The sequence below is a fragment of the Helianthus annuus genome, chromosome 14, assembly GCF_002127325.2.
Source record: "Helianthus annuus cultivar XRQ/B chromosome 14, HanXRQr2.0-SUNRISE, whole genome shotgun sequence".
Lineage (NCBI taxonomy): Eukaryota > Viridiplantae > Streptophyta > Magnoliopsida > Asterales > Asteraceae > Helianthus > Helianthus annuus.
Genome location: NC_035446.2, coordinates 155,216,740 through 155,232,342, shown reverse-complemented (window position 1 = coordinate 155,232,342; position 15,603 = coordinate 155,216,740). Strand labels below are relative to the sequence as shown.

General features: G+C 42.3%; 1 protein-coding gene across 1 annotated transcript in view; it reads right to left on the bottom strand.

Annotated features, from left to right (window-relative positions):
* Positions 1–2,464: 2,464 nt before the first annotated feature.
* The window catches only part of LOC110923119 (probable receptor-like protein kinase At5g59700), a 41,312-nt gene continuing 28,173 nt past the window's right edge, over positions 2,465–15,603 (bottom strand). The window contains exon 4 of the mRNA XM_035983415.1: positions 2,465–2,748. Within this exon, the coding sequence (XP_035839308.1) occupies positions 2,595–2,748 (154 nt within the window). The 3' untranslated portion in view covers positions 2,465–2,594. The remainder of the gene's footprint in view (positions 2,749–15,603) is intronic.

Genomic DNA, 15,603 nt, shown 5'->3' with positions numbered 1-15,603 from the left:
GATGGCATCATGGCGGAAGACAGAATGGCCATACTGCTTCAAACAGGTAAACTATCTCCCTGGAGATGAACCTTACCTGGAAAAATTATTCGATAAAAGTTTGGGTGGAAGAGATCGCTGGACAGTGGTGTCTAGCTTTCCTCTCGGATGATTCGTCGGAGGTCTTCGAGGTTGGGAGATCGCCGGAATTTGAAGAGTCGAGTGAGTACGGAAGAAAGAAAATGAAAGGTTGCATGTTGGATAGTGAACCTTTTTGCATGGGAAACCAAACAGTCGCTACATCTCTCAAGTCAGCGGCGCATAAGCAGGGTTTTGACTTCCCAAGTGTTTCATGTGTGGCGGCTGGTGCTGGTCAGGAGGAGAGAGAAGGAGTGGGCCCTGATGTAAATGATTTTAATTCTCCTCAGATTGGGCTGAATTTCGACCCAACCAAGCCCAGTTATATCACAACTAGATCCAAAAGAGGTAGACTTAATAGAATGGAGGCCCAGAATGCTGAAAACCCTGACTTGAACGATGTGGTAGAAATTGGGGACAATTTGGATCCCTTCAACTTAAAGGAAATTTTCAGAATGGAGGAAGAAGAGAGAAGAGCAGCAACTGGGGCTGTGTCGAGACAGGAACAAGCGGAGATGGAAGATGGTTGTGAGGGAGAGGAGGTGAGTCGGCCGATTTTTGAGAAGGAAGTGACAGAAACCTTACACTTTGGCTCCCGTCTGGGCATCAAAGTTGAAGGTTTTGAAAACCATGTGAAGAAATTGGTGAGTGGGGAGGTGGAAGCTAATCGCGACCAATAAATTTTCTTTCATTAAATATTAATGGGGTTACCGATCCAAATAAAGCGGGTTGGGTGCGAAGTCCAAAAAGAAAGTTGAAGTGCAATTTCATTGGGTTACAGGAGACTCACTAGGAGGGCCTGTTGGACTCGTTCCTTCGGCGGTTCTGGGATAGGTCTAATATGAAGGCTATTTCGGTTGATTCGGTGGGGAGATCAGGGGGCATAGTGCCCATATGGAACTCGGATATCTTTATTGAAGACTTGGTCGTTCAGAATTAGAGATTTCTACTGATCTCTGGGAAGATAAAAGGGGCGGATGATAGATTAAATATTATAGATCTCCACGTGCCAAAATGATCCCGGTAGAAGGCGATTGTTATGGGAAGAAATTGCTGAGTTAAAATCCCAATTCTCTGGGTTGTGGGTTATTTTCGGTGATTTTAATGAAGTGCGGATTTTAGAAGAGTGGGTCAACTCCCGGTTTGACCGTGGGGCGGTGAACGCCTTCAATGGTTTTGCTACCAGAACCAGCCTCTTAGAATACCCTATGACGGGAGGTAAATTCACTTTTGTTTCCGACAATGTGGAGGTTAAAATGAGAAAAATTGATAGGTTTTTGGTGTGTGCTGATTTCATGAATAATTGGCCCCTTGCTAAACTTGAGGTGCAAAAGAGAGGTTTCTCTGACCACTGCCCTTTAGCTCTTACTTGCTTCTCCTCTGACTTTGGCCCCACACCATTCAAGTTTTTTAACTCTTGGATAGGAGAACAAAGGTTGGTGGAGATTGTGGAAAGGAACTTGGCAGCCCCTATTGTCGGAGAAAAAAGGGATGTCTATTTAGCTAATACGCAACGAAAGATAAACCAGGATATAAAACAATGGAGAAAGGAGGCAAACGAGGCTAAGAAAAAAGAGGTGCAGGAGTTGCAAGCTAAAATTGAAGAAATTGAGAAAAAAACGGAGTCTTTGCCGCTATCTCAGTCCGAGAAAAGTACCAGAGTTGAATTAAGTGCGAGGATAAAAAAATTTGAGGCGATAAAAGCGAAGAACCTTCAACAAAAAGCTCGTGTTAATTGGATTCGGTTTGGAGATGAGAATTCTTCTTTCTTTCATAGTTTCATAGTCTGATTAATGTGAACATTGTGCAGAATAGGATTAATGGGCTGCGATTTCGTGTCACACCCCAACCGATGGCAGAAGCATCGGGATGAGACGAAGTGCGTAGATTGTAAGAGACTTCATAACACTATGTATGTGACAATATTAATTTAATTCAAATTTCATTTCAAGACTAATTGTCATACAAGGTTCAAAAATAACAACATTGTTTCATAACAAAACATAACAACAAAATAGATGATTTAATCTAGGTGTGTATCTAGTCCACCCTAAACCTTGTTTCATCTTGTAACATCACTTCATCAATTAACCTGCAACATGTATTGAAATAGAGTTCAATGCAAAAGCAAAGGCGAGTATACAAGTTTTGTTTCATAGCATAAATAGAATAAAAAGTGCTCATATCCAACATGATTCATAATATGCGAGTACTAGTATGCAAATATGGCGTACAATATGTTCAAACCCGAGAATACAACGCGTTAAAATAGCCTAATCCCAATAGAGTAGCGGGTGGTAACATGTTTAACTTAACATTACCCAAAGTCTAACGTGCGGTGCGTTAATCCTATAGCGCTATAATTGTTAAGGGAGGCTAGCATAGTTAATGAGCATATAACGTCCAAATAGTTTACATAGCATACGAGAATAACAAGTATCACACATAGTTTCATGTTAAGCATGGATAGAGTTTGTTTAAAATAGTTTAAGTATTAATTTGTATATTATACATGTTGCATCCCAAAATGGTAAAGAGTAAAAGGGATCGAGTATACTCACGGTTTTTGCAAGCTTTCCTACTTGATGTTCCGTGAGTGTTGGTTGTTTTAGATTGAAGCACCTTGTCCTCCTATACAAGGAACATAGGTGTGTGAGTTGGGGATAACGGTAGATTATAGATTTGGAGTTTAAAAGTGCAAGAACATAACATAGGAAAATAACCATCCATTACATATGATGTTTAGATGGTATACTTACTAACTTGACAATGACCACTTGTTCATCATCAAGGGTTCGGTTTGTTTGAATATTATATAAGTATTACTTAGGTTATAGTATATCATATATGTCAAGCATGAGGTAGAAGACTAAGGTCTTCATTTAGGCACCTCAAAGTGTCATAGAAATCATACATGAGGTAGGAAGAACAAGCTCCCATTTAGGTACCTCCAATGTTCACTACTACACTTGATGTAAAAACATTCAAGGAGGGTCTTGAACTTACATAAGAAATGAAATGAATAACTATTCTATGAGAAAACATCAAGAAATGAGTGGATGTTCATGAAAGATAGCCCAAGCTAGTCTAACCATCACACTTTTACCAAGCTTCAAGCTTGAACACTTCTTGTGGGTAGAACCCTAACTAAAACAGAAAGTTTATGAGGTTTAATTCTCTGATTTTAAGTGTCTCAACCTTGTTTTTAAGCCCAACTAACCATTCATTTGATTATGAGTATTAGGACATAGGTTTGAGATGAGAAAACTCAAGTTTGGTTAAGTTTAACAAAGATTTCATGAAAACAAAAACAATCAGTGGACTTTGGAGCCTTTTTGCCGGAGTTCCAGGGACTTGTTTACTGTGAAAAACCCCTAGAATCGAAGTTAAGGTCAAACCAAGCACATAGGAAAAATAATGGACTAAATCGGATAAGAAACGAGTGAGTTATGCTCACTTTTGTGTAGATGCAACAATCTGCTCGAACCTTCTGAATTAACACGAATTTGGGACTGATTTGGAGGTTTGAGATTGTTTAGAAAAGTGAAAATAGCTTGGATTAGGATTGGTATTTATAGGGAAAAAGTTAGGTTAAGTTTAGGTGAGTATTTAATGCCAAAATCGTGTTTAAAACTCAAAAAAATGTCAAAATCGCGCTCAAACAGACCTGCTGGAGGGTCTGTTCGCGCTGATCAGGCTTGAGTGAGAGAGTACTTAAGAATTAATTGTGCTGTATAGAAACCATGTGAAGGCAGTGGTGGAGTGGTGTGCGCGTGTGTGTTTAAGCTGGGTGACCCGGGTTTGAGTCCTGGCATCCGCTATTTATTGTTTTGATTTTTTAAACAGTTTCAATAATTGCAGAATCAGTCCCTTAAGTTTAGTTTGGTGAATTTGCACTAACGGTCCCTGTGGTTTAACTAACTAACCAAGTTATATGGTTTTTAAAAAGGGAACTAACTTTTAAACTAACTGACGACGAGGGTCCCCGCTTGGGCTCCTCGTCCGGGCTCATCGCCCTAGATTGGTGGCTGGGCTCGAGCCCTCTTGTGTCTTTCTCGGTATGTTTAGTTGGTTTGAGTGGGCCATGTCCTGATAAGCCCACTCTTGGACCAGCCCATTAGGGTTATGGCCCAAATGTTTTGTTATAAAAGGAAGCCTCCCACCTCCAAAGAAAGGGCAGACAATATCTCTCACCTTGAGGTTACTACTTCCTCCTCTTCTCTCATATTACTCATGTCCCTCTATTCCCTCTCTATAAATTATACTTGCACTTATAACATCTTTACCACACAAGATACTGACTTGAGCGTCGGAGTGCCCACGGGGTGAACCCCCTCGGGCCCTCTAACTAGAGTTTCACGTGGATGCAGCCTGGGATCCGACACTCCGCAAATGGAACTGCCACCGTGACAAAGAGATGACGAGCCTGGACCGGAGCTCACCGAATCTAAGGTTAGTACCGCCAAACCCCCTGAACGACTTCAGGGATTTGGGGATTCGACATTGGCGCCATCCGTGGGACCAAGTGCAAACATGCCTTGGTCTCTTCATGTAAACGGCTAGATCTGTTCTCCCCGCTTAGCTTACGTGATGCTCAGATCTACATTCTTAACCCCGGTTAACAGGTTCCGCCTTCTTGTCTCGTATCTCTTATATGAACAGTATATGAAATCACACAAAGAGTACGTTTCTATGCTTGAAACTGAGGTATATGGACAGTATATGTATAAGCACACTCTTGAGCATGACATATCCTCATAATTTTTAAAGTCAAAGCTAGATTGTAAATCTCGTTGCAAGAAACTGCAGATCTTTCACATTATATGGTTGAAGGAAATAAAAAAAAAAGAAAAAATAAGCAAAGCTTCGAGAGGAAGCAAAGTCAGTAGTATGTTTGAAAAGTGAAGTTACAAGTTCTATTACGTAGGATACATTTGACTAATGCATGATTGAACCATGTGCTCACATTAGAACCATAATTTTGTGAATTATTTTATATAAGGTAAAATTAGTAAATGGGTAAAAGCCTGTAAACAACTTTTACTGACAAGAGTCACATGGGATGGCCTTTTCCTCCTTATCTCTTTACTGTATGGTCTACCATCTAAGTAAAAGAGTTGACCAATGATGATTTTCTACCTAAAACCAAAGTTACTACAACCAAAGATACACTTCTGGTGAAAGTTTATAGATATGCATGAGGAAATTTTCCTCTGGAATCATGTGCTGATTAAAATATATTTAAATGTCAAAAAATTTTCGTGTGATGGAAATGCTTAAAAGTTACACTTGGATGATAAAGACGTGAATTTTTTTCATTGTCTTTTTGTTGCCCACTTTTCATGATCAAGGTAGAGAAGTGGAAATATACTCCCCTGAAAACAGAAAACCTCTTTGAAACAAAGTTATAACTATCATCGCATAAAGTGCAAGTGTGTGGTGCACAACCTTCTAAAAAAAAACGATAAGTACAAATTTAAAACATGCCTCGTCAAACAAGGATAAATTTTTAATAGTTATAGTGGAGATAGACTTACAAAACAAGTCTATTCCTATTAGAGAGTTGGACTCTAAATATTAGTCTAAAGACAAAGCCTCTTGCTCACTTTGGAAAGTACAAAAAGCAGTGTAGTAAAGCTTAACATGAGCTGTCAACAACTTTTTTAATTTTTTATACAAATTAAAAAATACAGTTGATAAGAAGGTCATTAATTACCTTGTACTAATTTGACTTTTGCCATGCTGACAAATAAAAAGAGGAAGGAAAAAGCTAAGTTTTTATCTTTCCAAGGTGATTTGACTTTACTTTTTCAAAGTGTTAATAACTTTTTACTCTTACCAAGATGATAAGGTTTCTTTATAAAAAGAAAGTTACTTTGACTTTCTTATGAAAATAATAATATTTTCCTAGTACCAGGTCCTTCCAACAGGTCCTTTCGTGGGGCCCCTCCCTCAGGCCCTTTGGCCAGGGTCCTTCCCCGGGTCCTTCCTCAGGCCCTCCAGCTAAGGTCCTTCACCTGGGTCCTTCCCCAGGCCCTTCAGCCAAGGTCCTTCCCCAGGACCTTCCTCAGGCCCTTCTGCCACGGTCCTTCCCTAGATCCTTCCTCAGCCCCTTTTGCGGGGTCCCTTCCCCTGGCCCCATTATCAGTTTTTTCACAGTGTCCTTACTCAGGCCCTTCTGCCAAGGTCCTTCCCCAAGTCCTTCCTCAGACCCTTTCACAAGGTCCTTCCACCTGGCCATTACTCAGGTCCTCTCACAGGATCCTTCCTCAAGCCCTTCTACCAGGTCCTTTTCTAAATCCTAACACTTGTGCAAGGCCCTCCTTCGAAGTCTTGCGTCGTGCGCCACTTCTAGACACAAATTTATTGTTCCTATTACAACGTTGTTAGGGTACGTAGGCTGCCCCCCCCCCTTTATGATATGATGGAAACACGTCTTCACAAAATAAAACATGAGACACAAGCACTTGTACACACAACACAACATGTTTAACACATAAGTAAATTGACCTTTGGTATGACTTACCTCTTTGAAAGTGTTTTCGTGGCAAGTATCGAAGCACGAACATGAACAACACAAGAAGCTATTAGTCACGACCTACGGGACAGGTCAACGAAGGCTAGTATTGGACTAGATGAGGTGCATCCAAGAAACGTGGCATGATCTTTGAAAAGACACCAAAGAACATTGGTCACCTAAAATATCCTTAAACATGGATATAACTTTGGTTGGGAAGAAAGCAACACAACATTAGTGAAAGCAAGAAATACCTTTGTGCAACATCGAACTGAGGGACTAATATGTCTAGGGGGATATTGTGGGACATAATTTTTGCTAACCTCGGGCTATTCTCATTCAACAAGGAATCATATGCTAATCTGCCGGATACATCTATCAGCTATATCCTTGCGTGCTATCGTGTCTCGGATAAAAACGTCACTCATTAGAAGTGATAATGATTTAGAAGACTCCCGATACTCATTGAAAGTAACTATATTCTTTATTCACAACCGATGGTTTAGACAGACGGGCTCAAGGATAGCCTATTTCATAAGTTCAGTATTACCAACTACGCTTGACAACACTGAACTGGGGAGCTAGCATGGTATAACACCATTGGGTCCTACGTTGAAGACTTCTCGAAAGGATCTTTATTTTTCTATTACCTCCTCCGAAAAGGATTAAGCCCCTCCATAAATTCTTATGTTCGAAGATCTCAAAAACAAAAAGAAAGAAGAGAAAGAAAAAAGAAGGGGAGGGAGGGGGAATGGGCACGGACTGCCTTACTAATTCCTTCCCTGAAGAAAAAAAGAATCAGAGGATCACCTTATCAATCCTCCATTTGAAGAAATGAGGAGGCTGGGCTACGCAGCTGACTCCCCTCCTGAAGGGGAAAGAATCGTCAGATTATGTTATTAAGGAAAATCCAGACACTCTACTTGAAGACGAAAGACTCCTTGGACTACGTTGTAAGTCTTTGAGGAAACCCTGGACGGTCCTTCCTTGAAAAAGGAAGAACCCTTGAGCTGCATTATTAGTCCATCTCTTGAAGAAGAAAAGAACCTAAGCAGGACAATACGAGAGGGGAAAGTGAAATCCTCCTACGGTCCGTCGTGCTCAAGAAACCCTTATCTGCTGGACCAACCCTACCTTCCACGGGATTTGGCTGAAGTCTCAAAGTTCACTCGGAGAATTGCAGAGGCACCTATGCCCCCTATGTCACACCCCCAAATTACCACCTAGGGAGTGTCCCTGTGAGGCGTGTGACGACTAGCAATGAGCCACCAATTACATTGAATCACAAGTTTGAAATAAAGTTCCATCATTTAAGAATACTGAAATCCCAAACATAAGTTGTTCAAAAACCATAGGTTCAGCGGAAGCGTTAATGTATCATACTGTAAATACTATTCAAACAACCACAATAAATAAATGTCTGATAACTAAGTTCATTAATGTAACCATGACCACTCTCGCCCTCCAGCCAGCAAGTTCTTGTGTTCCCAGTACCTAAGGACCTGCGAGCATGTAACACACGTATCAGACAAAGCTGGCGAGTTCACAGTTTTAGAAAACGTTTGTTACCCGTTGTATGTAAAACAGTTCAATAATCAATGCAAGTAATATTGTTAATATCTCAATTCCGAACAATGACGGCTCCTGAAATACACGACTGCCCTTCCCACGTACTCCTATCTAGTACTGGGCCAGACTGGGTCATTAGTTCACCTCCGTCCTCTACAGGCACGGGGTGAGGGTGCCAAACCTAAGTAGCGCTACTAACTAATACCCGATGAGGGACTTACAAAAGATGATAGGTGAGAATATTAACCAATATACCCGTTTTTACCCAAGGACTTATCCCCCCCATGGGATACCCACTGACTGTCCCCAACCACTGGGACGCATGCTCGAATGTAGTGAACTCACCTTTGGTTGCTCGGTAGATTTGATCCCTTGTTCGTATTAAATCAAGTGTGTCCTATTCCAAATATTGACCACAGTTAGGACTACGTTCAGTATTTAACACCAACTCACCACATACATTTATCATGCATTTTCTTTGAAACCATGTACCAAACACCAACAATTTAATACACAACACTCACTCAAACAATGCCGTTTATAAATCAACACTTGGCGAGACACACTCTATATCCTATAATACACAAAAATTACATTTAACAAATAAGCCAAAAGGGCTCGCCTACACCAAATTCACATTCGTTTAACCCTCACGACAGCCCAACAGACCCAGCGGCCCACACATACCTCTCGGCCTCTCTCCTTAAAATTAGACCTCTAATTCTTGTGGCCCAGCTTTAAATGAAACAGCCCAACGGTCAGCAATGTATACGGCCCAGGTTTAATGGGTTTGATTACATTTATGTTCAAACATTCAAGGGTGACCCCACCCCATTTACTCGATTACCTGATGTGTTTCAATGTTCAGATTAAACAATTCCTCACCCTCTATAAATGATTAAACAATTCCTAAGTATGCTGCACTCACATGGCCGCCATTTGTATATCACATTAGTATTTAACATGACATGCAATTAGCACATGGCTGCCATTTGTATATCAACACTTCCACATCATTAATTTAATCAGTAATTCTTGTCTCTTGTCAAGTATTAAATATTGGTGAGCATACCTAGTCATGTATCATTCTATTGGACCTTTAGAAGCACTTAACCATCCTTCCATTGGACCTTCAAAACCATTTACATTAATATGATCAATCATTTTTGACTCCATGCACACACACACACATCGAATCTGACCTCATGACTATGATATACCCTCTCACACACCTCACAACATGACCAATCATAGACAACCACAAGGAATCAATATGACATGTCTAAGAAACCTAATCATTGATTACATTAAGAAACTATTTAGGTGGCTAGCATCCTGTAACCATGAAAGACTACCCTTATCAAACTAACACATTCAATCAATATTCTGACGAACCACATTAGACATTCACACATACATATAGACTTGATCGGTCAAATAAAAAAAAATAAACAATCATGGACACACAAACACGGAATGAATAATGAGACTTACTAACCAACAATTCGGCTATTTGAGGTGTAAACCGAACAAAGGTCTTGCCACCGCCGTCGTACAATGGGTGATTAGGGTTGGGTTTGTATGATGATATGATGAGTTCACGCTTTACAATATTAATAGACTAGAGTGGGCCGAACAACCCAGCTATTCGGCTGCAAATATTGGGCCAACTAAATCAACATACAAAGAACATGTTTTGGGCTCCAAGAGATACCCAAGAGATCACCTTTTTGGGCCGATTGTGTGCTCTACACAAAACAATGGTGTGGGCCGTTTCGGATCAGCCCAACCGTTTATAAATTGGTGTTACCCGTTATGCTTGGGTCGAATTCGCTCCAATATGTTGCGTGTGATGTTTCCTAAACAAACGAACACATACACACACAGTGCACAACTACCCAGCATGATAGCACGTTTAATAGTGTCGCAGGTCGAATAGATAAGTTAAAACAAGAACAAGAAAGTTACAAAACCGAAAATGCTAACCTTGAAACTTCGAGTTGTCACACCCTAAAACAAAACTACCTCCAAACTTCGACCGATATGTTGGGACGAGAGACCCCGAAGATCATCAAAGAAAGGTGGTCAAGAACCCAAACGAAATCTTACACATAAGGCAGGGGGACAACGAGCGGATAGACCAATACATGGAAAGGTTTGTCAAGGAAAGCATGAACATCAAAGACGTCCCGCAGGGTCAGAGCCTTTGTTAGGGGCAAAGACAAAGTCAGCAAAGCCAAGGAGACAGATGCCCCACCCCGAAGGGTCACCTCCGCTGCAAAACCTCTTGATAAAGGTACACCTTACTCCTGAAATCCTGCTTTTTGATAAGAATGTTGCATGATAGAACAAGACCCTCATACTCCCCATACAGACCTCGGGGAAGAGGCCCATCCCCTTACCCTGACAACTTCACCCCTCTCACCAAGACACCAAATGAAGTATTGGCTACTGAGAGGGTGAAGGGCTCCTTTCCAAGGCCACCACCTATTAAACCTGGGCCAAAGGCACAACCAAATGAATATTGTGACTTTCACAAAGGGTTTGGCCATAGAACTGATGATTGCCTGTACCTAAAAAGAGAAATAGAAGCCGCGGTTAAAACATGAAAACGGGCCCATTTGGTAAAGGAAATTAAGGAAGGAGGGGGGATCGCAAAGGGAAAGATGCAAGGGAGCCTGGGAGGGCAGATGTAGATATGATTAGAAGGAGGGATGAATTTGATACCACCAGGAGTGTAAAGGCCAAAATCCTGGGCTCCCCAAACTGCATGAAAGCTCCCATCTTAATGCCACACGTGGAGGAAAACGAGGTACAACAGCCCCTACTCAACATCTCAGCTGTAATAGCCGGTCATAAAGTGGCCAGAATACACGTAGACGGGGGATCTGGGATAGAAGTCATATACGAACATTGTTTCCTCAGACTTGATAGGGATGTAAGAGACCGGCTTGAGGAGGATTCTATCCCTCTAGTAGGGTTCAACAACAATGTGTCACACCCCCTGGGGAAGATCAAACTCCCATTCACAGTCGGGGTAGGGGATCAGGTCCGAACAATAAACCTGACATTCACAGTGGTTCGAGCACCATCGAAATACATCGCAATCCTAGGAAGACCCGAAATAGGGGATTTGCAAGCACAGGCGTCCACCCCACACGAAGCCTTAGTATTTCAGCCCCGAAAGGAAGGGGTCAAATAGTGGGTCCTTTGTGACAGATCCCCGAAGCAGACGGTCAAAGTAGGAAGTCACCTAAGTGACAAGTGCAAGAGTGCCCTCAAGGAACTGCTCCTCCTCAACATAGACGTATTTGCATTCCAACATGGGGATATGACAGGAATCCCGAGAAGCTTGACTGAGCACCGACTCAATACGTGTACATGGGCAAAACCAGTGAAACAGAAAAAAAAACGAAGCATGGGTCCCAGCAAGAGGAGGGCCGCCTGTGAAGAAACCAGGAAACTGCTCAAAGCGGGAATAGTCAGGGAGGTAAAATACCCATCCTGGGTTGCTAACCCGGTTATGGTCCAGAAGAAAGACGGGGGATGGAGGATGTGCATCGACTTCCAAGATCTGAACAAAGTATGTTCTAAGGACTGTTATCCCCTCCCAGAAATAGATGTCCAAGTGGACTCCTTATCCCAATACCCCCTGAAATGCTTTTTGGATGCCTACAAAGGATACCATCAAATACAGATGTCAATGGAAGATGAGGAAAAAACCGCCTTCATCATAGACGAGGGGACATTTTGTTATACCAAAATGCCCTTCGGTCTTAAAAATGCTGGGGCCACATATCAAAGATTTATGAACGCCTTCTTCAGGGAACAACGGGGAAGAAACTTGGAGGTATACATCGATGACGTCGTTATCAAAAGCCTAACCGAAATGGCCATGATAGACGATATAGCTGAAACCCTCCACACCATGCAAGATGTGAATATGAAACTAAACCCCGGGAAGTGCTGTTTTGGGGTAGAAGAAGGAAAATTCTTGGGGGTAGTAGTCACAAAGGGCGGAATCAAAACTGACCTGGAGAAGACTCAAGCTGTGGCCGAAATGCGATCTCTCAGGTGCTGAAGGACTGCCTTCAAACGGACAAGTTTAATTGGACCTCTGAGGCGGAAGCCGCTTTCCAAGAAATGAAAGCCTATATTTGTAAACTCCCAACACTGGCCACCCCAGTACCCGGGGAACATCTGACCTTATACCTGTCCGCCTCAAAAACAACTATAAATGCGGTCATGATGGTGGAACGGGAGGGGAAACAGATACCAATGTATTTCATCAGTAGAACACTTAAAGGCCCTGAAGAACGTTACATGCCCCTGGAGAAGTTAGCATTGGCCCTTGTTTTCGCATCCAGGAGACTCAGGAGGTATTCCCCAGGGCACAAGGTCACCCCGATGACAGATCAGCCCCTTCAAAAGGTGCTAAGGAGGCCGGAGCTGTCGGGACGATTGGCTAAATGGAGCGTGGAACTGGGAGAACACTCCTTGGAGTTCAAACCCAGAACAGCCGTGAAAGGACAAATACCGGCAGATTTCCTGGCAGAAGTCCTTGAGGATGAAGAAAAAAAAACTCCTAAAATGGGAAGCTTTGGAAAGAAAAGAGAAAGAGAGGGAAGACAAGGCTGCGTGGAAACTCTTCACAGATGGAACCTCCAGTGAAGAAGGGAGCGGAGCAGGCATTACTTTGATAAGCCCCGAGGGAATCGAGCTAACCTATGCCATAAGACTGGACTTCGAAAACACCAACAACACTGCAGAATATAAAGCCCTCTTAGCAGGGATGAGGCTGGCAGAAAAGATGAAAGCAAAACATGTGGAAGCTAGCACTGATTCACAGTTAGTAATCAAACAATACCAAGGAGAGTATAAAGCCAAAGACAACACCATGGCTCAGTGCATAGCAAAAGTAAAAGAGATGGCCAAGGTATTCAAAACTTTTAAGCTGGAATACATTCCCCGAGGGAGAAACAGAAAATCTGATGCCCTCAGTAAGCTAGCCTCAGTAGCATTCGATCACTTAGCAAGAGAAGTCAAAGTGGAAGTCCTAACCTCCCCCTCCATCAGTACAGAGGAGGCAGCTGCAGTTGAAAACACACAAGAAACATGGATGACACCAATTGTAAAGTTCCCCAGGGACGGGACCCTTATCTGCCGGAACAAAACAATGTTCTCTCCTAAAGGCTATAGCATTTTGGAAGTCCCTTCCATCAACAAGAAAATCCCTTCTCTTGTGGATAAGGTACCTCAGCAGTCGCTTACAAGAACAGGAACGTATACTTTCCATGGAATTAAGTCCAGGAAAAGTTCCTTCCAAGATTATGAAGAATATCCCATTTCCTAGGATCAAGTGTTTTAGAAGTCCCTTCCATAAACAGGAACATACCTCTTCCTCGGGACTAAGTCTTGAAGAAACTCCTTTCGAGAATAGGAAGGAACATATCCCCCCCCTCGGGATCCAGTATTAAGGAAACTCCTTCCAAGAATAGGAAGGAACATATCCCTCACTCGGGATTCAGCCTTGAAGAAACTCCTTCCGAGAATATGAAATGATGAAGTACAAGGGCCGTCCATTCATTAATCAAAAGTTGAATTGAATGAAAATACAAGAGGAATGTGAAGTAAATGAGTTTGGGGACCAATGTGTCATTATTTGAAACTTAAATGTGGGAGGTAACTAAAGTGGGAGTTTCACGATGGGGATTAGTATCTCTGGGGATTAAGTCTTGGAGGAGCCGCCTCCGAAACAATGAAGATGTCCCACCCTATGTGATTAGGGGTCTCGTAAGTCTTTTCAACAAACAGGAACATGTTTCTCCCAAGAAAAGGAGGGTATCCCCTCCCGTGGGATTAAGTATCGCAAAAGTCTATTCAACGAACAGAAGTGCACCCGACTACGGGATCAAGTATTGGTAAAGTTCCTTCTAAGGAAGGGAAAGTACATCCCAGGGATTTGATATATGAGGAAAATCCTCCTTAAAATTTCGCACCTGAACAACTTATTAAAAAAAAGGGAGGGGGGAGAGCCCCTTGACAAGGGACTTCGAATCTGGAGAATCCCTTCCTTGAAAAGAAAAGATCTCCGCCACAGGTCTGTGTTTTAGAAAGTATCTCTCCAAAGAAGAGGAGCCCCATCTCAGGGTCACATACGTTTGAAGAAGTCTCTCCAAGAGGAGAGGGTTGCACATTCCATGGGCACCAATTTTTAGAGAATTACAACATCTCTCCAGGGTAGGAAAGAGCCCTTAACAAGGACTCACATAGGAAGGTTCCTTCTACATTACAGGTGTTTTTAAAGTGCTCATAAAACCTCTCCAAAAAGAGAAGATGCCACCCCTTCTCGAAAACCTGAACGGTTTGAGGACCTTGTTAACGGGTCAAACAGGATCATCTAGGCAGACGTGCCGAACGATCTTGCAATAAAATAAACATGTACATAGGCATACAGACATGCCGCCTTAATCAAAACAAGGCAAAGCCCGGCCGTGGGGCTAGGACTAAATCGACTACGTCCAAAAAAGCCGAAGCAGGCATATGAAAGTCCAAGTGGCCCAAACGCCATTGGACAACAGGCCCAACAGAAGCTTTAACAACTTAAAACAAGTTACAAAGCGGGCCTAGGCAAAGCCTTTACAACTTAAGCAAGTTACGAAGCAAACTATAGAAAGCTTTAACAACCTAAGGTTACGAAGCAAACTTGTACAAAGCTTTAACAACTCAAGCAAGTTACGAAGCAAACTTGTACAAAGCTTTAACAACTCAAGCAGGCTGCGAAGCAAACTCATGCAAGGTTTCAAACGAGTCACCAAACGGGTCCATGTAAAGCTTTAACAACTTAAAAAGTTACAAAGCGACCCATAGAAAGTCTTAACGGCTTAAGCAGGGTACAGAGAAAATTCATGAGAAAGTTTTAACAGTTCAAGCAAGGCAAAAACCCTCATTAGAGGAGCACCATACAAGGAGTATAACACGGTAAATAAAGCATCCCAGTCGATGCTCTTAAAAGAAACTACTCTTGAACGAGTACCTCAATCGAAATGCCCTAAAGGAGGACATGGCAAAACAATCTAAATAGCATAAACGCTATAAAAAGGTACTATCAAACAAGTGCATGGGAAAAAATGCCGTCAAGAAGGCATAGATTGAAGTAAGGTATCGTGCTACCCTACTTGAGGGGTCACCTTGCTAGTTCGAGCGCTGAATGCAAGGTTGTCCTAAGGATAACAAAACAGATAACTTTGGCATAACGTGCCCCAGGCTATGTTACCCGACAGGCCGGGATGATATATTGAGGGCAGATAATGAACCGCCTAGATTTTCAGGGACTGGAACAAGTCCTGCACCCATTCATGAGTAAATAGGCTTGAACTAAGGATGACTTGACGACGAGG